The sequence below is a fragment of the Colossoma macropomum genome, unplaced genomic scaffold, assembly GCF_904425465.1.
Source record: "Colossoma macropomum unplaced genomic scaffold, Colossoma_macropomum, whole genome shotgun sequence".
Taxonomy (NCBI): Eukaryota; Metazoa; Chordata; class Actinopteri; order Characiformes; family Serrasalmidae; genus Colossoma; species Colossoma macropomum.
Genome location: NW_023494798.1, coordinates 1,004,237 through 1,019,374, shown reverse-complemented (window position 1 = coordinate 1,019,374; position 15,138 = coordinate 1,004,237). Strand labels below are relative to the sequence as shown.

Below are 15,138 nucleotides of genomic sequence, written 5' to 3'. Positions count from 1 at the left end.
GTGGTTTTGATAGTAAATAAAATGTCTATATTTGTGTTGTAGCCATGACGACCCCTGGTTCCTATCATCACCACCACTGTGAAGAAATCTGAACCAGTTTACACCAAACCACTCTGAATCACTCTGTTTACATCTGAATGATTAAATTACTCAAGAATGATGGAAAATCAGTGGAACTCCTCTTTAATAACATTAAGGAAAAGCAATAACATTCCGTTTTAAATCATTTTATTGAAATAAATTTTACTATAGCCAGGTGGAACAGCTACACACGAATATTTGAGTAGATAATTTTCAAAAAACAGGCAATATTTAAAAATTCAACTTTACAAAGGCAGCTGTAAACCATCCACCAGTCCTCTGCAGAAGCATTTGCTCAATCCAGACAACAGGCTGCTGAGATAAGGACTCTCGACTGCCGTCCTTCACTCAGATGGTGTTCTGCAGATTGGGGCAGTCATACACCCTGCTGTGGTCCAGGCTGGTGTTGAAGGAGCTGTCCCGGGACATTCCACACTGGCCGAGATGCTGAGAAAAGGCCTGGGACAGAGGGTGGTAGGAACACGGCGAGGACTCAAAGCTTGGCGCCCGCAGTCCATACTCACTTGCTGTAGTTCGGTAAATGAGGCTTTGTGGTTTTACCCAGGGAGAGAACGAGGTGGCCTTGGGCCTCATCATGCAGGAGAACACCGGGTTGCCTGGGTTGGCACATGGAGCATGAGCTGACCCCTGTAGCTCCTGCTGTTGTTCCTCAGTTTGGGACATCTCACTCTGAAGAGGATGTGAAAAAACCACAAAGTGTTAATCAAACTCGCAGAGGAGCAAATAGAAAACATCTCTTTGAAGGTCACAAGTCATCTGGAATGTACATTAGTAGCGACTTCAAAGAGAATGTTTCTAAATTTCAGCATAACGATCTAATGGTGGTGATGGGAACCAGACATCCACCTCTAAACGCTCCCTCACAGACAGTTGTTACATGAAATGGTTATCAATACACTGCCTGATGACTGAGACATTTTATGATATTTTGAACCGAGATTTTGGCGTAAAATATATTTTAATTCTAAAAAATCTATTCATGGTGTGAGACGTTATATGCAGGCTGTTATAAGACAAAGGAGAGCCCAAAGAAATTTTTAAGATTTTACCATCATTCCGTTTAACTCAGAGGACTCACGTTTGTTCACTGGTGGTTCTGGATAGTAAATAAAATGTCTGTATTTGTGTTGTAGTCATGGCGACCCCTGGTTCCTATCACCACCACTGTGAAGAATCAGAATCAGAATCGAGCTTTATTGGCCTGGTTTGCTCACACATACAAGGAATTTGGTTTTGGTTACAATAGCTCACAGTGCACAGTATCAGACAGACATTTACAAGTAGTAAATAAAATAAAAATAAAATAAAATAAAATAAAACAAACATTCCTACCATCACTCATTCACACACACACACACACACACACACACACACACACAGTCATACCTGTAAACCTTACAATGTGCAAAGTATGTGTCTTAAGTTAAAGTGCTGAGTGCAGCAGCAGCTAAAGGGATCAGTGAGGCACCATTTCTCACTGAACCACTCTGAAGATCATGAAGCACAAGCACTTGATGCACAAAAATATCCATTATTGATATTTATATTGTCTTTTTTTATTAGCATTTATTCGTTTGTTAAAACAAAAAGAGACAAAACAGGGAATGTAAACTTGGTACACTCATGAAAAAGATGGTTCTTCAAGGGTTCCTTAGTAAAGAAAATGGTTCTATAAAGAATCATAAACAATCAAAGAACCATTTGCATGATTAAAGAGTACTTTGCATCATTAAACAGTTCTTCAGATTGACGGAGAACGTGCTGTAGATGGTTCTATATAGAACCTTTTTGAAAGGGGTACCAAATAGCACCAAAAAGGGTTCTTCTATTGTTATGATGTCAGTACTGTAACAATAGAAGAACCCCCTTTGGTGCTACATACATCGAAAAGGTTCTATATAGAACCATCTACAGCACATTCTCTGCCAATCTGAAGAACCATTACACAAGTCAAATAACCCGTTAATCATGCAAACGGTTCTTTGATTGTCAATGATTCTGTATAGAACCATATTCTTCACCAAAAAACCATTGAAGAACCATCGTTTTAAGTGTGTAGAGGGATAGAAGTAGAAAAAGGGTGGTATTAATCAAGAATATCAGTATGCATAAATACATAATTAATAAAATATTCACACTTCTAATGAAACAATACCAAGAGTGTTGAAAATGGTCTAAGATAAAGAAATAAAACAGGCATATAATTTAGAAAATACAGTGTGCTGCAAATACCCTGCTGAAAAAAGACCATTAAAACCTTTAGGATTTTGGCTCTGTTCTCTAATGGGCTTAATGGTTACCATGAAAGACCACTAGTCGCCTGTAGCACACCTCTAAATCCTATTAGAAAACCATCATCTGGAATCCGTTCCAGAACACCTGGGAGTCCTTTACACTCTGATATCAACCCATTAAGGAAAACACTGAATACCATTAGAGACTACTGGACACCTCCAGAAACTTTTAATGGTTTCTAGGTTTTTTTTAAGCAGGTTAGTCACAGTTTTCACAGCTTTTCTGTGTGAGATAAGCTAATAAGCTTCAGGTAACAGTTACAGCTCAAATTCCTTAATAAAGACTATGTAGGCCCTACGAAGGCTTAGAGTTTGAACATTTTGGTTTATGAGTGCGAAATTGAGATATTAACAGTGCTAACTGTACAGAGTGTCCCAGAAAAATTGACATCATTTCTTAGTCTAATAACAGCCAATTCTCCCTCAAATGATCTTAAATTTTAACAAAACGTGTAAAAACTAACCAAGTTTAATTTTTAATGTTTTTTTTCAGGATGAAGAACGGCGTTCACTAGAAATGAAAAGGCATTTTGTGTGTTAGAATATGCTCGAACTCAGTCAAACAAGAGTGAGCAGCGTGCATTTTCGAGAAAATTCAACAAAAATGCACCAACTGGACAGCAGATTTGGACACGGCACAAAAAATTCAAAGAGGAAGGCTGTCTGTGCAGGACAAAGGGGTCTGGATGACCAGTATCGGAAGATATTACATTTGTGAAGCTGTGAAATCGGTTATAAAATCTACATCCCTCTGAATTTCTTCGGATTTTGATGAATAAATCTTGTATTGTTCAACATGAAGCCTGTTTAATTTGAGGACATGTAGTTCCTCAGATGCTCACATCTCTAATGATGTCCATTTGGGACAATGTATTAAGCCACACCCCTGTTCTCTGGCTTTGCCATAAGTAAGGAACCCAAGCGCCAAAACCTTCCACAACAGGGGGAAATCCTCACATAACCGATCAGTAATAAACCTAGATATCTCGAGATGTTGAGTTATAAAGTCTCTGCTTACCAGCGGCGCGACGGCTCCTGTTGTAGCTCCGTCTCCTTGGCAACGACCGAGAAGCGGAACGACCCTACTGCGCATGACAGCGCCCCCTACGATTACATCACAGCTAGAGACGTGGATCAATAGCACAGTTTGGCTCGCTTTTAAAGGGGAATTCCACCAGTTTTTCAAAAATTCCAAACAATTTAGCCCTTGAGAGACTAAACTGAGTCATCCAGAATTGTTTGGTATGAAATGGTTCATTGTAGAGACTCAGATGTCTTTACAGTGGTTGTAATGGGAACCAGGGGTCGCCATGACTACAACACAAATATAGACATTTTATTATATTGAATCTAAACATGTCTTCTGAGTTTATTAAGGAATGTTGATGCTGGTAAAATAGTCATAAATCTGAATAATAAGTTTTCTTTGGGGATTACTTTGCCTTACGATGCCCTGAATGTACCTCTTCACTATGGATGGGTTAAAATAAATGGATTAAAATACATTATCCCAAAACTATCCTAAAACAATGTCTAATCAGGCAGTGTATTCATACGTATTTCATGTAAAACCTTCTGTGAGGGAGCCTTTAGAGGTGGATGTCTTGGACGTCTGGTTCCTATCACCACCACTGTGAATAATTCTGACTCGATAGGTTTGTCTAGAATGGAGCATTTCACACCAAATCACTTTGAATGACTCTGTTTACATCTCAACCTTTTAACTTTTTATGTAGAATTTTGGAAAAATTCCCCTTTAAGATTACATACATATATGTAGTATGGCATTATATTGTATTTTACTAGTGCTTGTGTGTGCATATATACATACAACTATGACGCTGCTATGGTAAATACAGAAAGGATGTGACACTCATATGTATGCAAAATATTGGAGTTAGAGTCACCGTTACAGTAATCCACAGATGAGATAGTTTACAGTTGCAGTATTGTTTTCTGTTCTCTGTGAATGGACATATGACTGGTTACCTTCAGCTTTTAGGATGGACTTTAACATTCTTTTACTTGTTTTCAAATCTATAAATGGCCTTAAAGCACCTGAGTACCTCAAAGAATGTCTGTCTATGTTCCAACATGTGATTAGATCTGCAGACATGGCCTTCTGCAAATATCTTGCGCAAATGACAGAAAAGGCAGAGAGTCGTTTTCTGTTATTCTGCTTCACTCTAAAAATGAGCTTTATTATCAATAAAGAGACAAGTGTCTTCGCCTGGTCCCGAAGGGCAGAACAATGGCTCCACTGTAGGGACTTCTTGACAGAAGCTCATAAAAAATGTGGTTCGTTAAGGGTTCTTTAGTAAAAGTAATGATTCTATTTAGAATCATGAGTTCTAGACAGAACCATTTACATGCTTAAATCATTCTTTGCATAGTGAAATGGTTCTTCAGGTTGATGGAGAATATGTTGTATCTTGTTCTATATAGAATCTTTTTTTTAAATTGGTTCTACGTAGCACAAAAGGTGTTCTTCTATTGTTATGATGTCAGGCTTGTAACAATAGAAGAACACCTTTTGGTGCTATATAGAACCATTTTCAAAAAGGTTCTATATAGAACCACACAGAACACATTCTCCATCAACCTGAAGAACCATTTAACCATATAAACGGTTCTATGCAGAAGTCATGGCTCTAAATAGAGACACTGCATTTACCAGAGAACCCCCCCACCAAAGAACCATAATTTTAAGAGTGTAGGTACCGTGCTGTAATAACCTTCCAAATCTTGAGACATGTGTATATTCGAGTATATTCAAATAAACTGCCAGTATTTTCATCTGTTGGTTTTTAATTAAAAGTTTTATTGAACTTTCCAAATTAAGTTATGAAAGAGGAATCTAAACTATTAAACAATCCAACAACAAACCGCAGTCCCACATCTATTCACAAGAGTCATGTGGCACCAGTTTGAAGCTCGCCACTATTGAATTCTGGGAGTTGTAGTGCATGCAGTCCCTGTGTGTGCCTTGCGGTGCATTAACGGGGAGCGTTCTCGAACTACATCTCCCAAGCTGCGCCTCCCCCGGGCAAGACGTGTTGTTGTTATTGATGATGGTACAGCGTTGCTGTGTTGAGGTGGAGAGCTGCTCTTTCACAGAGGACATTTAACAAACCTTTCGTGCTGTGGATTCGGCTAGCTTTGATAGGTAACCACGCATTTATCTCGGCTCTTAAGCTCTTATTTTGATAAGAACAACGGGTTAAAGCGGTTATTGCAGTACTTTGTGGAAAAAAAATCTTGCAAAATCAGTCCTGTGACGTTAGACGAGGCTGAAGTTGGCTTCCTATTAGCCAGCTTCTTGTTCGAATTATCCCGTTCCACCTTAAATGGTGCAACAGTAACTGCTGCTGTAACTGCTGTTAACAGTTACACTATTTAGAAAGATGTTTTTTCCAGAGGTTCTTTAGTAAAGACAATGGTTCTACTTAGAACTATGAGTTCTGTATGGGCCGTTTATATACAACAGTGCACTGCTGCACCATTTAAGGTGGAACGGAAAAATGACAATTTGTTAATGTTAACGTTACGAGGCTGAAAGTAGCCTCTAAACTCGCCAGCTTCTTTTCCAAATTCTTCGTTCCACCTTAAAAAGTACGTTTGGTGGAATGGAATTGCTGCACAGTTTAAGGTGGAACGGGAAAATTCAAATAAGAAGATTACTACGGCTTCGTGAACATATTTGGGGAGCAACCTTGTCCAATTGGCGTAGTTATTTCCTAAACCCTTTCCTGCAGATGGAGACTCGTGATGGCGCAGTTAGAGGGCCAACAGATGTAGCTAAGAAGTAGGCAGAGGCTGGGTTTCTGCCTGCTTGTGTTCTTTAAAGGGGAACTCCACTGATTTTTTAAATATTCTACATAATTAAATGGTTAAGGTGTAAACAGAGTCATTCAGTGTGGTTTGGTGTAAAACTCTCCGTTCTAGAGAAACTTACTGAGTCAGAGTTGTTCACAGTGGTGGTGATAGGAACCAGATGTCCACCTCTAAAAGCTCCCTCACAGAAAGTTACTACATGACATGGTCACATTTATGCTTCCTGATGTCTGACACATTGTTTTATGATAGTTTTGAGATGAAATGTTGTCTTAAAATGTGTGCTAATCCATTTATCTCAGTCCATTCATGGCAGAGGGCTACATGCAGGGCGTTATAAGGCAAAATAGTCCCCAAAGAAAACTTAGTTTTTCAGATTTGTGACTATTTTACCATCATTGACATTGCATATAAAAAATCAGAAGACACTTGTGGGTATAACTGTGGTTTTGGATAGTAAATAAATGACTATTTTAGGTTGTTGCCATCTTAACCCTGGTTCCTATCACCACCGCTGTAAAGAAATCTAAGTATGTAAGTTTCTCTACAATCAACCCTTCCATATTAAACCACTCTGAATGACTCTATATCTCAGGGACTAATTTTGAAATATTGGTGGAATTCCCCTTTAATATTGCAGTCATGTGAGGTATCAAAGCAGTGCAACCTAAATGTGCAAACCATGATATCTATCTATCTATCTATCTATCTATCTATCTATCTATGAGTCTATCTATCTGTCTGTCTGTCTGTCTATCTGTCTATCTATCTATCTATCTATCTATCTATCTATGAGTCTATCTATCTATCTATGAATCTATCTATCTATCTATCTATCTATCTATCTATGAGTCTATCTATCTATCTGTCTGTCTATCTGTCTATCTATCTATCTATCTATGAGTCTATCTATCTATCTGTCTGTCTATCTGTCTATCTATCTATCTATCTGTCTATCTATTTATGAGTCTATCTATCTATCTATCTATCTATCTATGAGTCTATCTATCTATCTGTCTGTCTATCTGTCTATCTATCTATCTATCTGTCTATCTATCTATGAGTCTATCTATCTATCTATCTATCTATCTATCTATCTATCTATCTATCTATCTATCTACCTCCTGTTGTTTTATTTGTTTCATTTATTGTGATGTTTATTTTTACTACTGCTCAGGAATTAATATGGTTGTATAAATCTATCATTTCATAGACATATATATTTATATTTCATATATGCATGGATGCTCTTGTGCACATACACAACGCACATTCATATTCAAATGTTTTTGTTTATTGCGTTATGCCGATGCTGAAGTTATTTGAGGTTTGTTTTATTTCATTATTATGTTGTATATTATTTCGCATTTTTCATTATATTGTGTAATTTTATAGTTATTTAGGTGGAGGCTTTATATAAGCCTGTTAGGTTCTTTGCCTCTCCCTGGACTGTATGTTATCTTATCTATCTATCTATCTACCTATCTACCTATCTATCAATGCAGCTGTATGTAAATCCAACCTAAACGCCACTAGTCATCAGTATAGTTCATATTAATGGCTAAGCTGGGTTGTTTCAGCTCATTGTCTGCCTTAAATTGTATTTTTTTCTGTTCTGCTTTTATTAACTCTTCTTGAAACTAGATGGGGGAGACTGTAGATGCCTGGATGAGCCACAACACCTCTATTTTAATTACAAACGTAGAGGCAGTTGCCCACCAAGTAGGGGGGTTTGGGTCGTTTAGACAAAGGGACAACAGGAAGGTTTGGTTTTACATGGTTGACTGTTTAAGTCCATCCTATTGTAAGCGTAGGTGGACTTGCCGGGCGAGAGACCTGTGCGCGATAAAGAGCACTTCTCTACCTGCCAAGTCTCCGCTCCTACGTGTCTTCAGGAAATCAACATTCTGCCAGCAAAAGTCAACAGTACAATGCAGGAGTGATGCAATTAGGGTGCAACATTCTTGTGGAGTTCCTGCCACCCTCATCCAAAATAACACTGTCCCGTTTTCTATTTAAAGAAATACGTTTCAGCTTGGCTGCTTTCTCAGTGTAAATCAGAACCGGAATGGCCGTCTTTTAGTTTGTGCTGCAAGATTTCAAAACTCCCTGCAAGCTTTATTTACAAAGGTGGTAGTATTGCTGAACGCTGTGCAAATGTCCAAACAATGATTGATCAGCCGTGTGGTCAGTGTGACATTCTCATCAGAGCATGCCGGAGAGTGTGGTAATATGTAAAATCCACTGTAATGTGGGTCAGCTATTGAGCAGCTAATGTTGTAACATGTACAAGTATATCTGGTCTGATTTTCATATGCAAATGTGCCGTATGCTTGACATTGTGTGCAGCAGCAGGTGCTGAACTTCATGGTGATTCAGCTGTAGGCTGTCCTGCTCTTCACCAGCTGTTTAGAAGATGTCAGAAAGCTCCAGTGATACGGAGTCCTCGTGCGGATGGACTGTCATCAGCAACGAGGTGAGTGCTCTCCTCTCAGCTGTGGAGACATTTTTATAGGGCTGCACCAATACAGGAATTCTAGGCAGATGAGAATGCAGTAACCTGAATAAAAGGCAGATATTTATGCAGTGGTACAATTAGGGATGCACAGTGATATTGGAGTCATATCGGCGGATGTTTGCTTAGAAAGAAAGAGATCTTCATTAGGTGGATGTTTAAATTTGACCAGTATTTCAAACCAACGTTTGCTGATGACATTTGCATGAACTGAACTCCAGAAGAGCAGAGCATTTAGCTAATACTGAGTAATTATATTGTAATATCTGCATTTTATTAACTGTACTGTTACAGTTTAGTGTTATTGATATATGTAAATGAGCTGTATTCTGACTGGCTGTGCTCTGTTGTTCCTCACTCAAAAAGCACTCAGAGCTGAAACCCCGCCTCGAGCATTAGTGTGAATATGCAGGGCTGAATAGGTGGATATATGTAAAAGAGTTGTAACATCGTAGAAAGGAGCATGGTTTGCATATATGGCTGAGGAGTGAATGCTGTGTGTTAAACTTTTTACCGTGTTTACATATTACTTCAAACTCTTTTATTGAAAAAAATACAAGGGAAAGGTGGTTTATCATGATATGAGATGGGATGGATGGATGGATGCATTTCACAAAAGTCATTATTCGTTAATAATATGATACGTTGGTGTCCTCATACATTTTTCCTTGCAGAAAAAATAAAGGATGGCCAAAAACATGCCATGTGTTAAAATTACAGTATGTCAATTTTCAGTTTGTTAGTGCACACAACTTTCTTAAAATACAATATTTTAAACAAAAATTATGCTTTATGGTGTCTTGATCTAACACACTAGCCCCAAGCTCACATGCCAGTCCCGATCTGCTTCTGAAGAGCATATGACTGAGCTTAACGAAATGCGTGTGCTGTGTTTTGAAGGGCTCAGACATCGAGACTCTGGGACCCGAAAACGGGGCAGATTATGATCAGGAAGAGGTGGACAGAGCTCCTGCTCCAGACCAGCCTGCTTCTCCACGAGGTAACGTTTGTTGGCTCTGCCTCAAAGTGGATCGCAGGACCACTGATTAAAGTTCTGTGGATTTCCAAAACCTGGAGCAATCAGGAATATCTTGTCCTGAATCTGTTTTCAGAGGAGGATGCTGCGGCAGCAGCTGGAGACTCCTCTCTGGACGCCACTCTTATAGAAGAGACTGTGGTGGAAGCTGAGTCTGGCCAACAGGTACAGACTAATCCATTAAGACTAAATCCTTCCAGCAAAGCTTATTTGTTTATTTGTTCAGTCCTATGCAAATGTCTGGGTGCTCCTGCTCAAATGACACCTTTTGTTGTTTTCTAAGTGAAAATAGGTCAAAACATCCTCTACAGAGAACACACTTCTGCGCATTTTAACATATAAAAGCATAAAATGTGGCCTGTGCCACATCCCACCCCCCCCCCAAAATGTTAAAAGGAGAAAATGAATAAAAATTTGTAAAAAAGTCAGTGTTAACTTGTTTTCACTTAGAAAAACAACTAAACATGTAATGGACTGATGGTGTTCAGACTTTTACATACTGCTCTGTATTTTTGATATTTGATGTATATCAGTAAAAAAGTGCATAAATAAATGTATTAATAAATCCTGCTACTGATGTATTAGAGCTGATTAAGATTGTATGAATGTGCTCCCAAAAGACCCTGACTAAGAACCAGATCAGTACCAGTTTTCAGCCATCAGGTCTAGTCTAAAGAACAATATGCTTTGAATGTGCACAGAAAAACACTGGGAAAACCAGACCATGTTTTTTATGGACGTGGATCAAAACTTCAGTTCAGCTTCCAAACATAGTTTCTTTATCAGCATCAGCTGTATTAGTGATATCAGCATCATAATTTCATGTTTTCAAGTATGAGAACAGATGACTATAAATAGGCGTGACACTGTTGAATAAAAGCCACTTTCAGGCGAGGAGATGATGAAGCGTGTGCTTTTACAGAGTAACTCAACTAGGTCTGCAGACTGAGGCTCTCAAAGTGATAGTTTGATGAAAAACTTGCACAGTTTTCCCTTTTCAGCAAATGTAGTCGATGGGAGACGTTTGATATCTGAAGTTTGGTTCTATAAATGTTGGGCCATTCTGCAGACTGACAGGAGACTTACAGTTAGGAATATTTTACTTAAACGTCCACGAAACCAACTGATTGAGATGTCAGCAACAACACTAACAAACCTGTTAGATTCTGTATTTGGGGGAGAGTGGAGCAAAAACTAACATGTGACAAGGACTTTTATGTGTAGTTAAACTGGTCTATGCTTCTGGTTTCCTCTGTAATGCAACTGGAATGTGGTGTGAATTTTAACAATAATCGGAAAGATATTTCTCGAAATTTACCCTAAAGACCTCACCTTTTGTATATTAAAGTAACTTTTTTAATTTTAAGTTGCAGAATGACAGAATTCACTCCTATATTTTTATTATCTCCCAGTTGGTGGCTGTAAATAACACCTTTTGAAGCATGTAAACAACAATGAGATCCAGCCAGGCTAAAGTACAGCCTCCAAAAAGTGTATTTGGAGTATTTCACCCAGCAGTATTTCTCAGATAGCCGGACAGTTTTAGCCCAAAGTGAGGACTGTCTAATAGGAGTAAAGCTAATGGGTCTTCTCACTGGACATTTTCTCACTTTTGACTTATCTACCGTATTCATCCTTTTCTGAAATGCCTCCTCAAGGTGATATTGAGGGTTAAGGATCTCAAGGTTATATTTGTTGTATTTGCAAATGATTTGGTTTGTGGGAAATTACCCTGAAGAGCTGCTGGGAGTAGTAATTCTTGTACTGTAATGACAGGATGTGTTGTAACCCTAATTTCATGTGCATAGGCAGGAGAGGGTGCGGGGCTGGAGGAGCATGTGCCCCTCTGTTCCTCTAGCGATCACTCTGACATCATCACCCTTGGAGACTCCAGGGAGACGGAGATCGGCGCGTGGGAGGAGCCTGTAGCTAAGGAGGATGAGGAGACAACGAATGAGGAGCTTTACCTGGGGACCTCATCAAGCAGCCAGTATACTTTCAGTGCTGCAGAGACGAGTGAGTAACATGCAGACGTGCGCTTGTGCTGAACTTTCACTCAAATCACGTTTCCCTCTTTATCCCAAATGTAGTCAGTCAGCCAAGACACGCTTGGGCCCAGTCCCGTTTCTTATTTTTACCCCTACTGCTTGTTTTCAAGTGTCACTGTGCCTTTTGGAACTGAGTTACAGGGTAGTGGTTGAATTCTTCCTTACGAAATGGAACAACCCTCAAATAAAAAGAGCATCACTTCATTAACAGCTACCAGCGCTGCTCTGTAGGCGACCCAGTCTGCAGTGACAGCAGAGGAGGGTAAAGTTCAGCTCCTCACTGCTGGACTTTAGTTACATTTAGGGCATCATATGACTTCAAAGAGGGGGACAATTATTTATTATCACCCACCCCTCATTCTTCAGTGATATGAAGCTGAAGTCAGATATTCGCCCCCTTCTTGTTCCAATTTTCCGGGTCCACCTTAAATGGTTTAAGGTGGGAACGGGAAATTTAGCTAGCTAGCTACCGAGACATCAGCATAGTTCTAGTGATTTTTTTAATGCTTCTTATGAAGAAAAGGACTTGAAATTACATTAAACTAAGATACAACGAAAAATACATTTATGGGTTTCTTTGGTCTCTTCCTCAGTCGGTTTTCGCCCTACCCCTCTATCTCAACAAAAATCTGGACACCCTACCCCTAGACGTGAACGTGCAAAACTGAGGGGTGAGGGCTGAGAGCGAAGGGGTGAAATGGGATTGGGCCTTGGTGTGTGAGGTTTGCTTCTTTAGTTTTACTAAAGAGCTACGAGGCTAATTTAGCTAAGTAATGGAAGCTTACGTACAACAACTAGCACAGTGCAAACTGCTTAGCCTACATTGCCTTAACTGTACAATAACAAACAAAAACTGCATTTCAGTGTAGCTTGTGCAAAAAAATGCCATCTTTAAGTTTGTTCCCTGCAGAGGATGTCTTATCTTATTTTCACTTAGAAAATAAACATGTGATATGAACTTTTGCATACAGCTGTATTGTTTTTGTGCGACACCTCTGATTTCAACAGTCTTGTTTATGCTCTTCTTTCTGACCCTTAATTATATATCTAATCCATAAAAATGGACAAAAGTGTGCTGAACCGTTAAAAACACTTAGGTTTGCTGTATTTCTTTTGGCCCATTATTATGTATTGTATAAATGGAGTCTGAAAGCCTCAGCGATCCTCTCTCTGCAGCAGCTGCAGGCTGGCTGAAGATCGGACGTGGTTTTTGCAGGAGTGTCGGACGCTTTAGTGGTCACTTCACAGAACAGCTGTACAGCACTCGCTCTTTCTCAGGTGCTCCCTCGCTTCATCTTGCACAACGCATGGTTGGCTCTGAAGAGACTGTTAGAGACTCGTTTGTGTTTGTGTTTGTGGGTGTGGTTTGAGCAGTGTGGCCTAACATCCTGTGACATTAATGCGGCTGATGAAACCTACCGCTGATGGCTGTGTGAGTGGATTGGCGATGTGCACTTTCAGTTTAGGGTGTGTGAGCATCTCTATTGGGGCTGTATGTGATTTGAATGATGTGGAATGAACAGGTTCTGCCACGTTAGTCAGTCTGGTGGCTGATGAAACTTCCAGCCAATGGGTGTGTGTGCAGATCACTGATGTGGTGTGTTTTGCAGCATGTTGTGTGTGTGTGTGTGTGTGTGTGTGTGTCTGTCTGTCTGTCTGTCTGTGTTATGGTGTGGGAAATGCCACAGTAAGGCTGTTGACCTAGTTGTGTTGTGGCCCTTAACGAACCACATTCCCTTGTGTGAGCTGGAAATAGAGAGCTTATCACAGCGCATACTCTAGGGTTTAGTGTGCTGTGGTGTTGGACCATATCTGACGCTGATAAACATGTTGGTTAACGCTCACAATGTCACTTTACTGGAGCTGTTTCTTTGTGTAGTCCGGTTGTGGAAAATTCCTGTTTGTAAATATTGGGCTATATAATGTTAGATGGGCACTGCTGTTGCTATTGTTGCCATCATTATAAATTGGGTATAAATGTTTAAAAAAAAAATAGGAATTCTTATAAGCAGATTGGTCTCTCTAATATTACACATTCTCATATTTAACCCTCTGGGGTCTGAGGACATTTTCTTGACTGCTGTCAGAACAAAACCTTGTATCTCCAAAATGATAATTATACAGGAGAATGAAAAAACCTACTTTACTTTTAATGTAAGTCAATGGAACCAACGGGTGTTTTCAAATTATGTCAAAAAATGAAAAACAAGGTTTTCTTCCGACAGCAGCGATATATTCTTAAGTGCCCCTTTAAAGGCACTTGCTTACAACAGGATACCCACGTTATACATCAGAATGTTCAGAACAATCTCAGCTCTCTCTATGGTGTGGCCCCTTTGACCTGGAGCACTGTGTAAAGAGATAATTCAGCCTGAAAGCTGAAAAAAAAGAAAAAAAAAAGTCCAGTTTTAGAAATTCTTAATATCTCTTGTGAAAACACAGCTTTGCTCATGTGGACGAATTGTTTTGGTGTTCAAAATTTGGTTTACCAAAGACTTGCGTTGAGAAAAGTAGTGTAATGCTTTAATAAAATAGTAGATAAATGTTCTCCTCACCGCTATACTTTCCAATACTTTTTACTTTACACACAGTGAGAGGCAGACGGTGTTTGTCTTCATTGGCTCATAACTCTGGATGTGAGTCACGTATGATCTCATGATGAGAAGGAATGGATCTGTACAGATTTAGGAACTTTTGAACCGTATTTCTGTGCTGTATTATCATGAAGATGTTAATAGAAACACTGAGATACATCTAATTTGATGCACCGGCACGTTCGTCAGTCCCAAAAGGGTTAAGAACCGTGAGCTGTCTGAACTGTATGCTCCTTCAGTGTAGAGCTGCATCATGCCTTTTAATCAGCATAGAACGTTTACTGCAGCTGGCTAAAGGCTACCGCACACCGGTACAGTTGTAGCACTAAGAGACTGCCAATAAATTTTAAGCTCTTTTTATATTCTGCTTATATAGTTTTAATGGAACTGAACTCTCAGCATCGTTTAGTGAGTTTATCACATTTCTGAATCGTGCTGTTCTGTGTTCTGTCTCTGCGCTCGCTGGTTTTGTTTATGTTTTGTTTTATCTGTCTTGTGATGTTGGAGCAATAAACCACGAGACTTCCTGCGTTAACTGTGCTTTTATGTGATGTGAAGTCGCTGTAACAGCCTCGAAGGCCTCACTGCTTTTACAAAAGCGAAAAACCTCAGCACCTTAATACGGAATGTAGTTTATGTGTGCAGTAAGGCTGTACGATATTGATATAAAATGCGATGTTTCGATAAAGCTGTTGGACATCACGATGACGATATG

At 39.4% G+C, this 15,138-nt stretch overlaps 2 protein-coding genes across 10 annotated transcripts in view; one reads left to right on the top strand and one right to left on the bottom strand.

Moving 5' to 3' along the window:
• Positions 1-219: 219 nt before the first annotated feature.
• LOC118818196 (uncharacterized protein C15orf65) lies at positions 220-3,353 on the bottom strand. 2 transcript variants are annotated; one of them, XM_036585389.1, is made up of 2 exons: positions 3,239-3,353; positions 220-771 (listed from the first exon to the last, which is right to left on the bottom strand). In XM_036585389.1, the coding sequence occupies exons 1-2, from the start codon at positions 3,254-3,256 to the stop codon at positions 430-432; spliced, it is 360 nt and encodes a 119-aa protein (XP_036441282.1). In that variant the 5' UTR covers positions 3,257-3,353; the 3' UTR covers positions 220-429. The 2 variants fall into 2 exon arrangements, with proteins under 2 accessions (XP_036441282.1, XP_036441283.1); XM_036585390.1 differs by lacking the exon at positions 3,239-3,353 and adding an exon at positions 1,181-1,227.
• A 2,099-nt stretch (positions 3,354-5,452) lies between these two features.
• ccpg1 (cell cycle progression 1) overlaps positions 5,453-15,138 on the top strand; it is a 33,991-nt gene continuing 24,305 nt past the window's right edge. For 5 of the 8 annotated variants that reach the window (XM_036584560.1, XM_036584558.1, XM_036584552.1 and 2 more), the window contains exons 1-6: positions 5,453-5,562; positions 8,580-8,706; positions 9,646-9,745; positions 9,858-9,946; positions 11,590-11,797; positions 13,006-13,107. In XM_036584560.1, coding sequence (XP_036440453.1) covers positions 8,647-8,706; positions 9,646-9,745; positions 9,858-9,946; positions 11,590-11,797; positions 13,006-13,107 — 559 coding nt within the window. In that variant the 5' untranslated portion in view covers positions 5,453-5,562; positions 8,580-8,646. The remainder of the gene's footprint in view (positions 5,563-8,579; positions 8,707-9,645; positions 9,746-9,857; positions 9,947-11,589; positions 11,798-13,005; positions 13,108-15,138) is intronic. The other 3 variants (XM_036584554.1, XM_036584556.1, XM_036584555.1) reach the window with 3 other exon arrangements.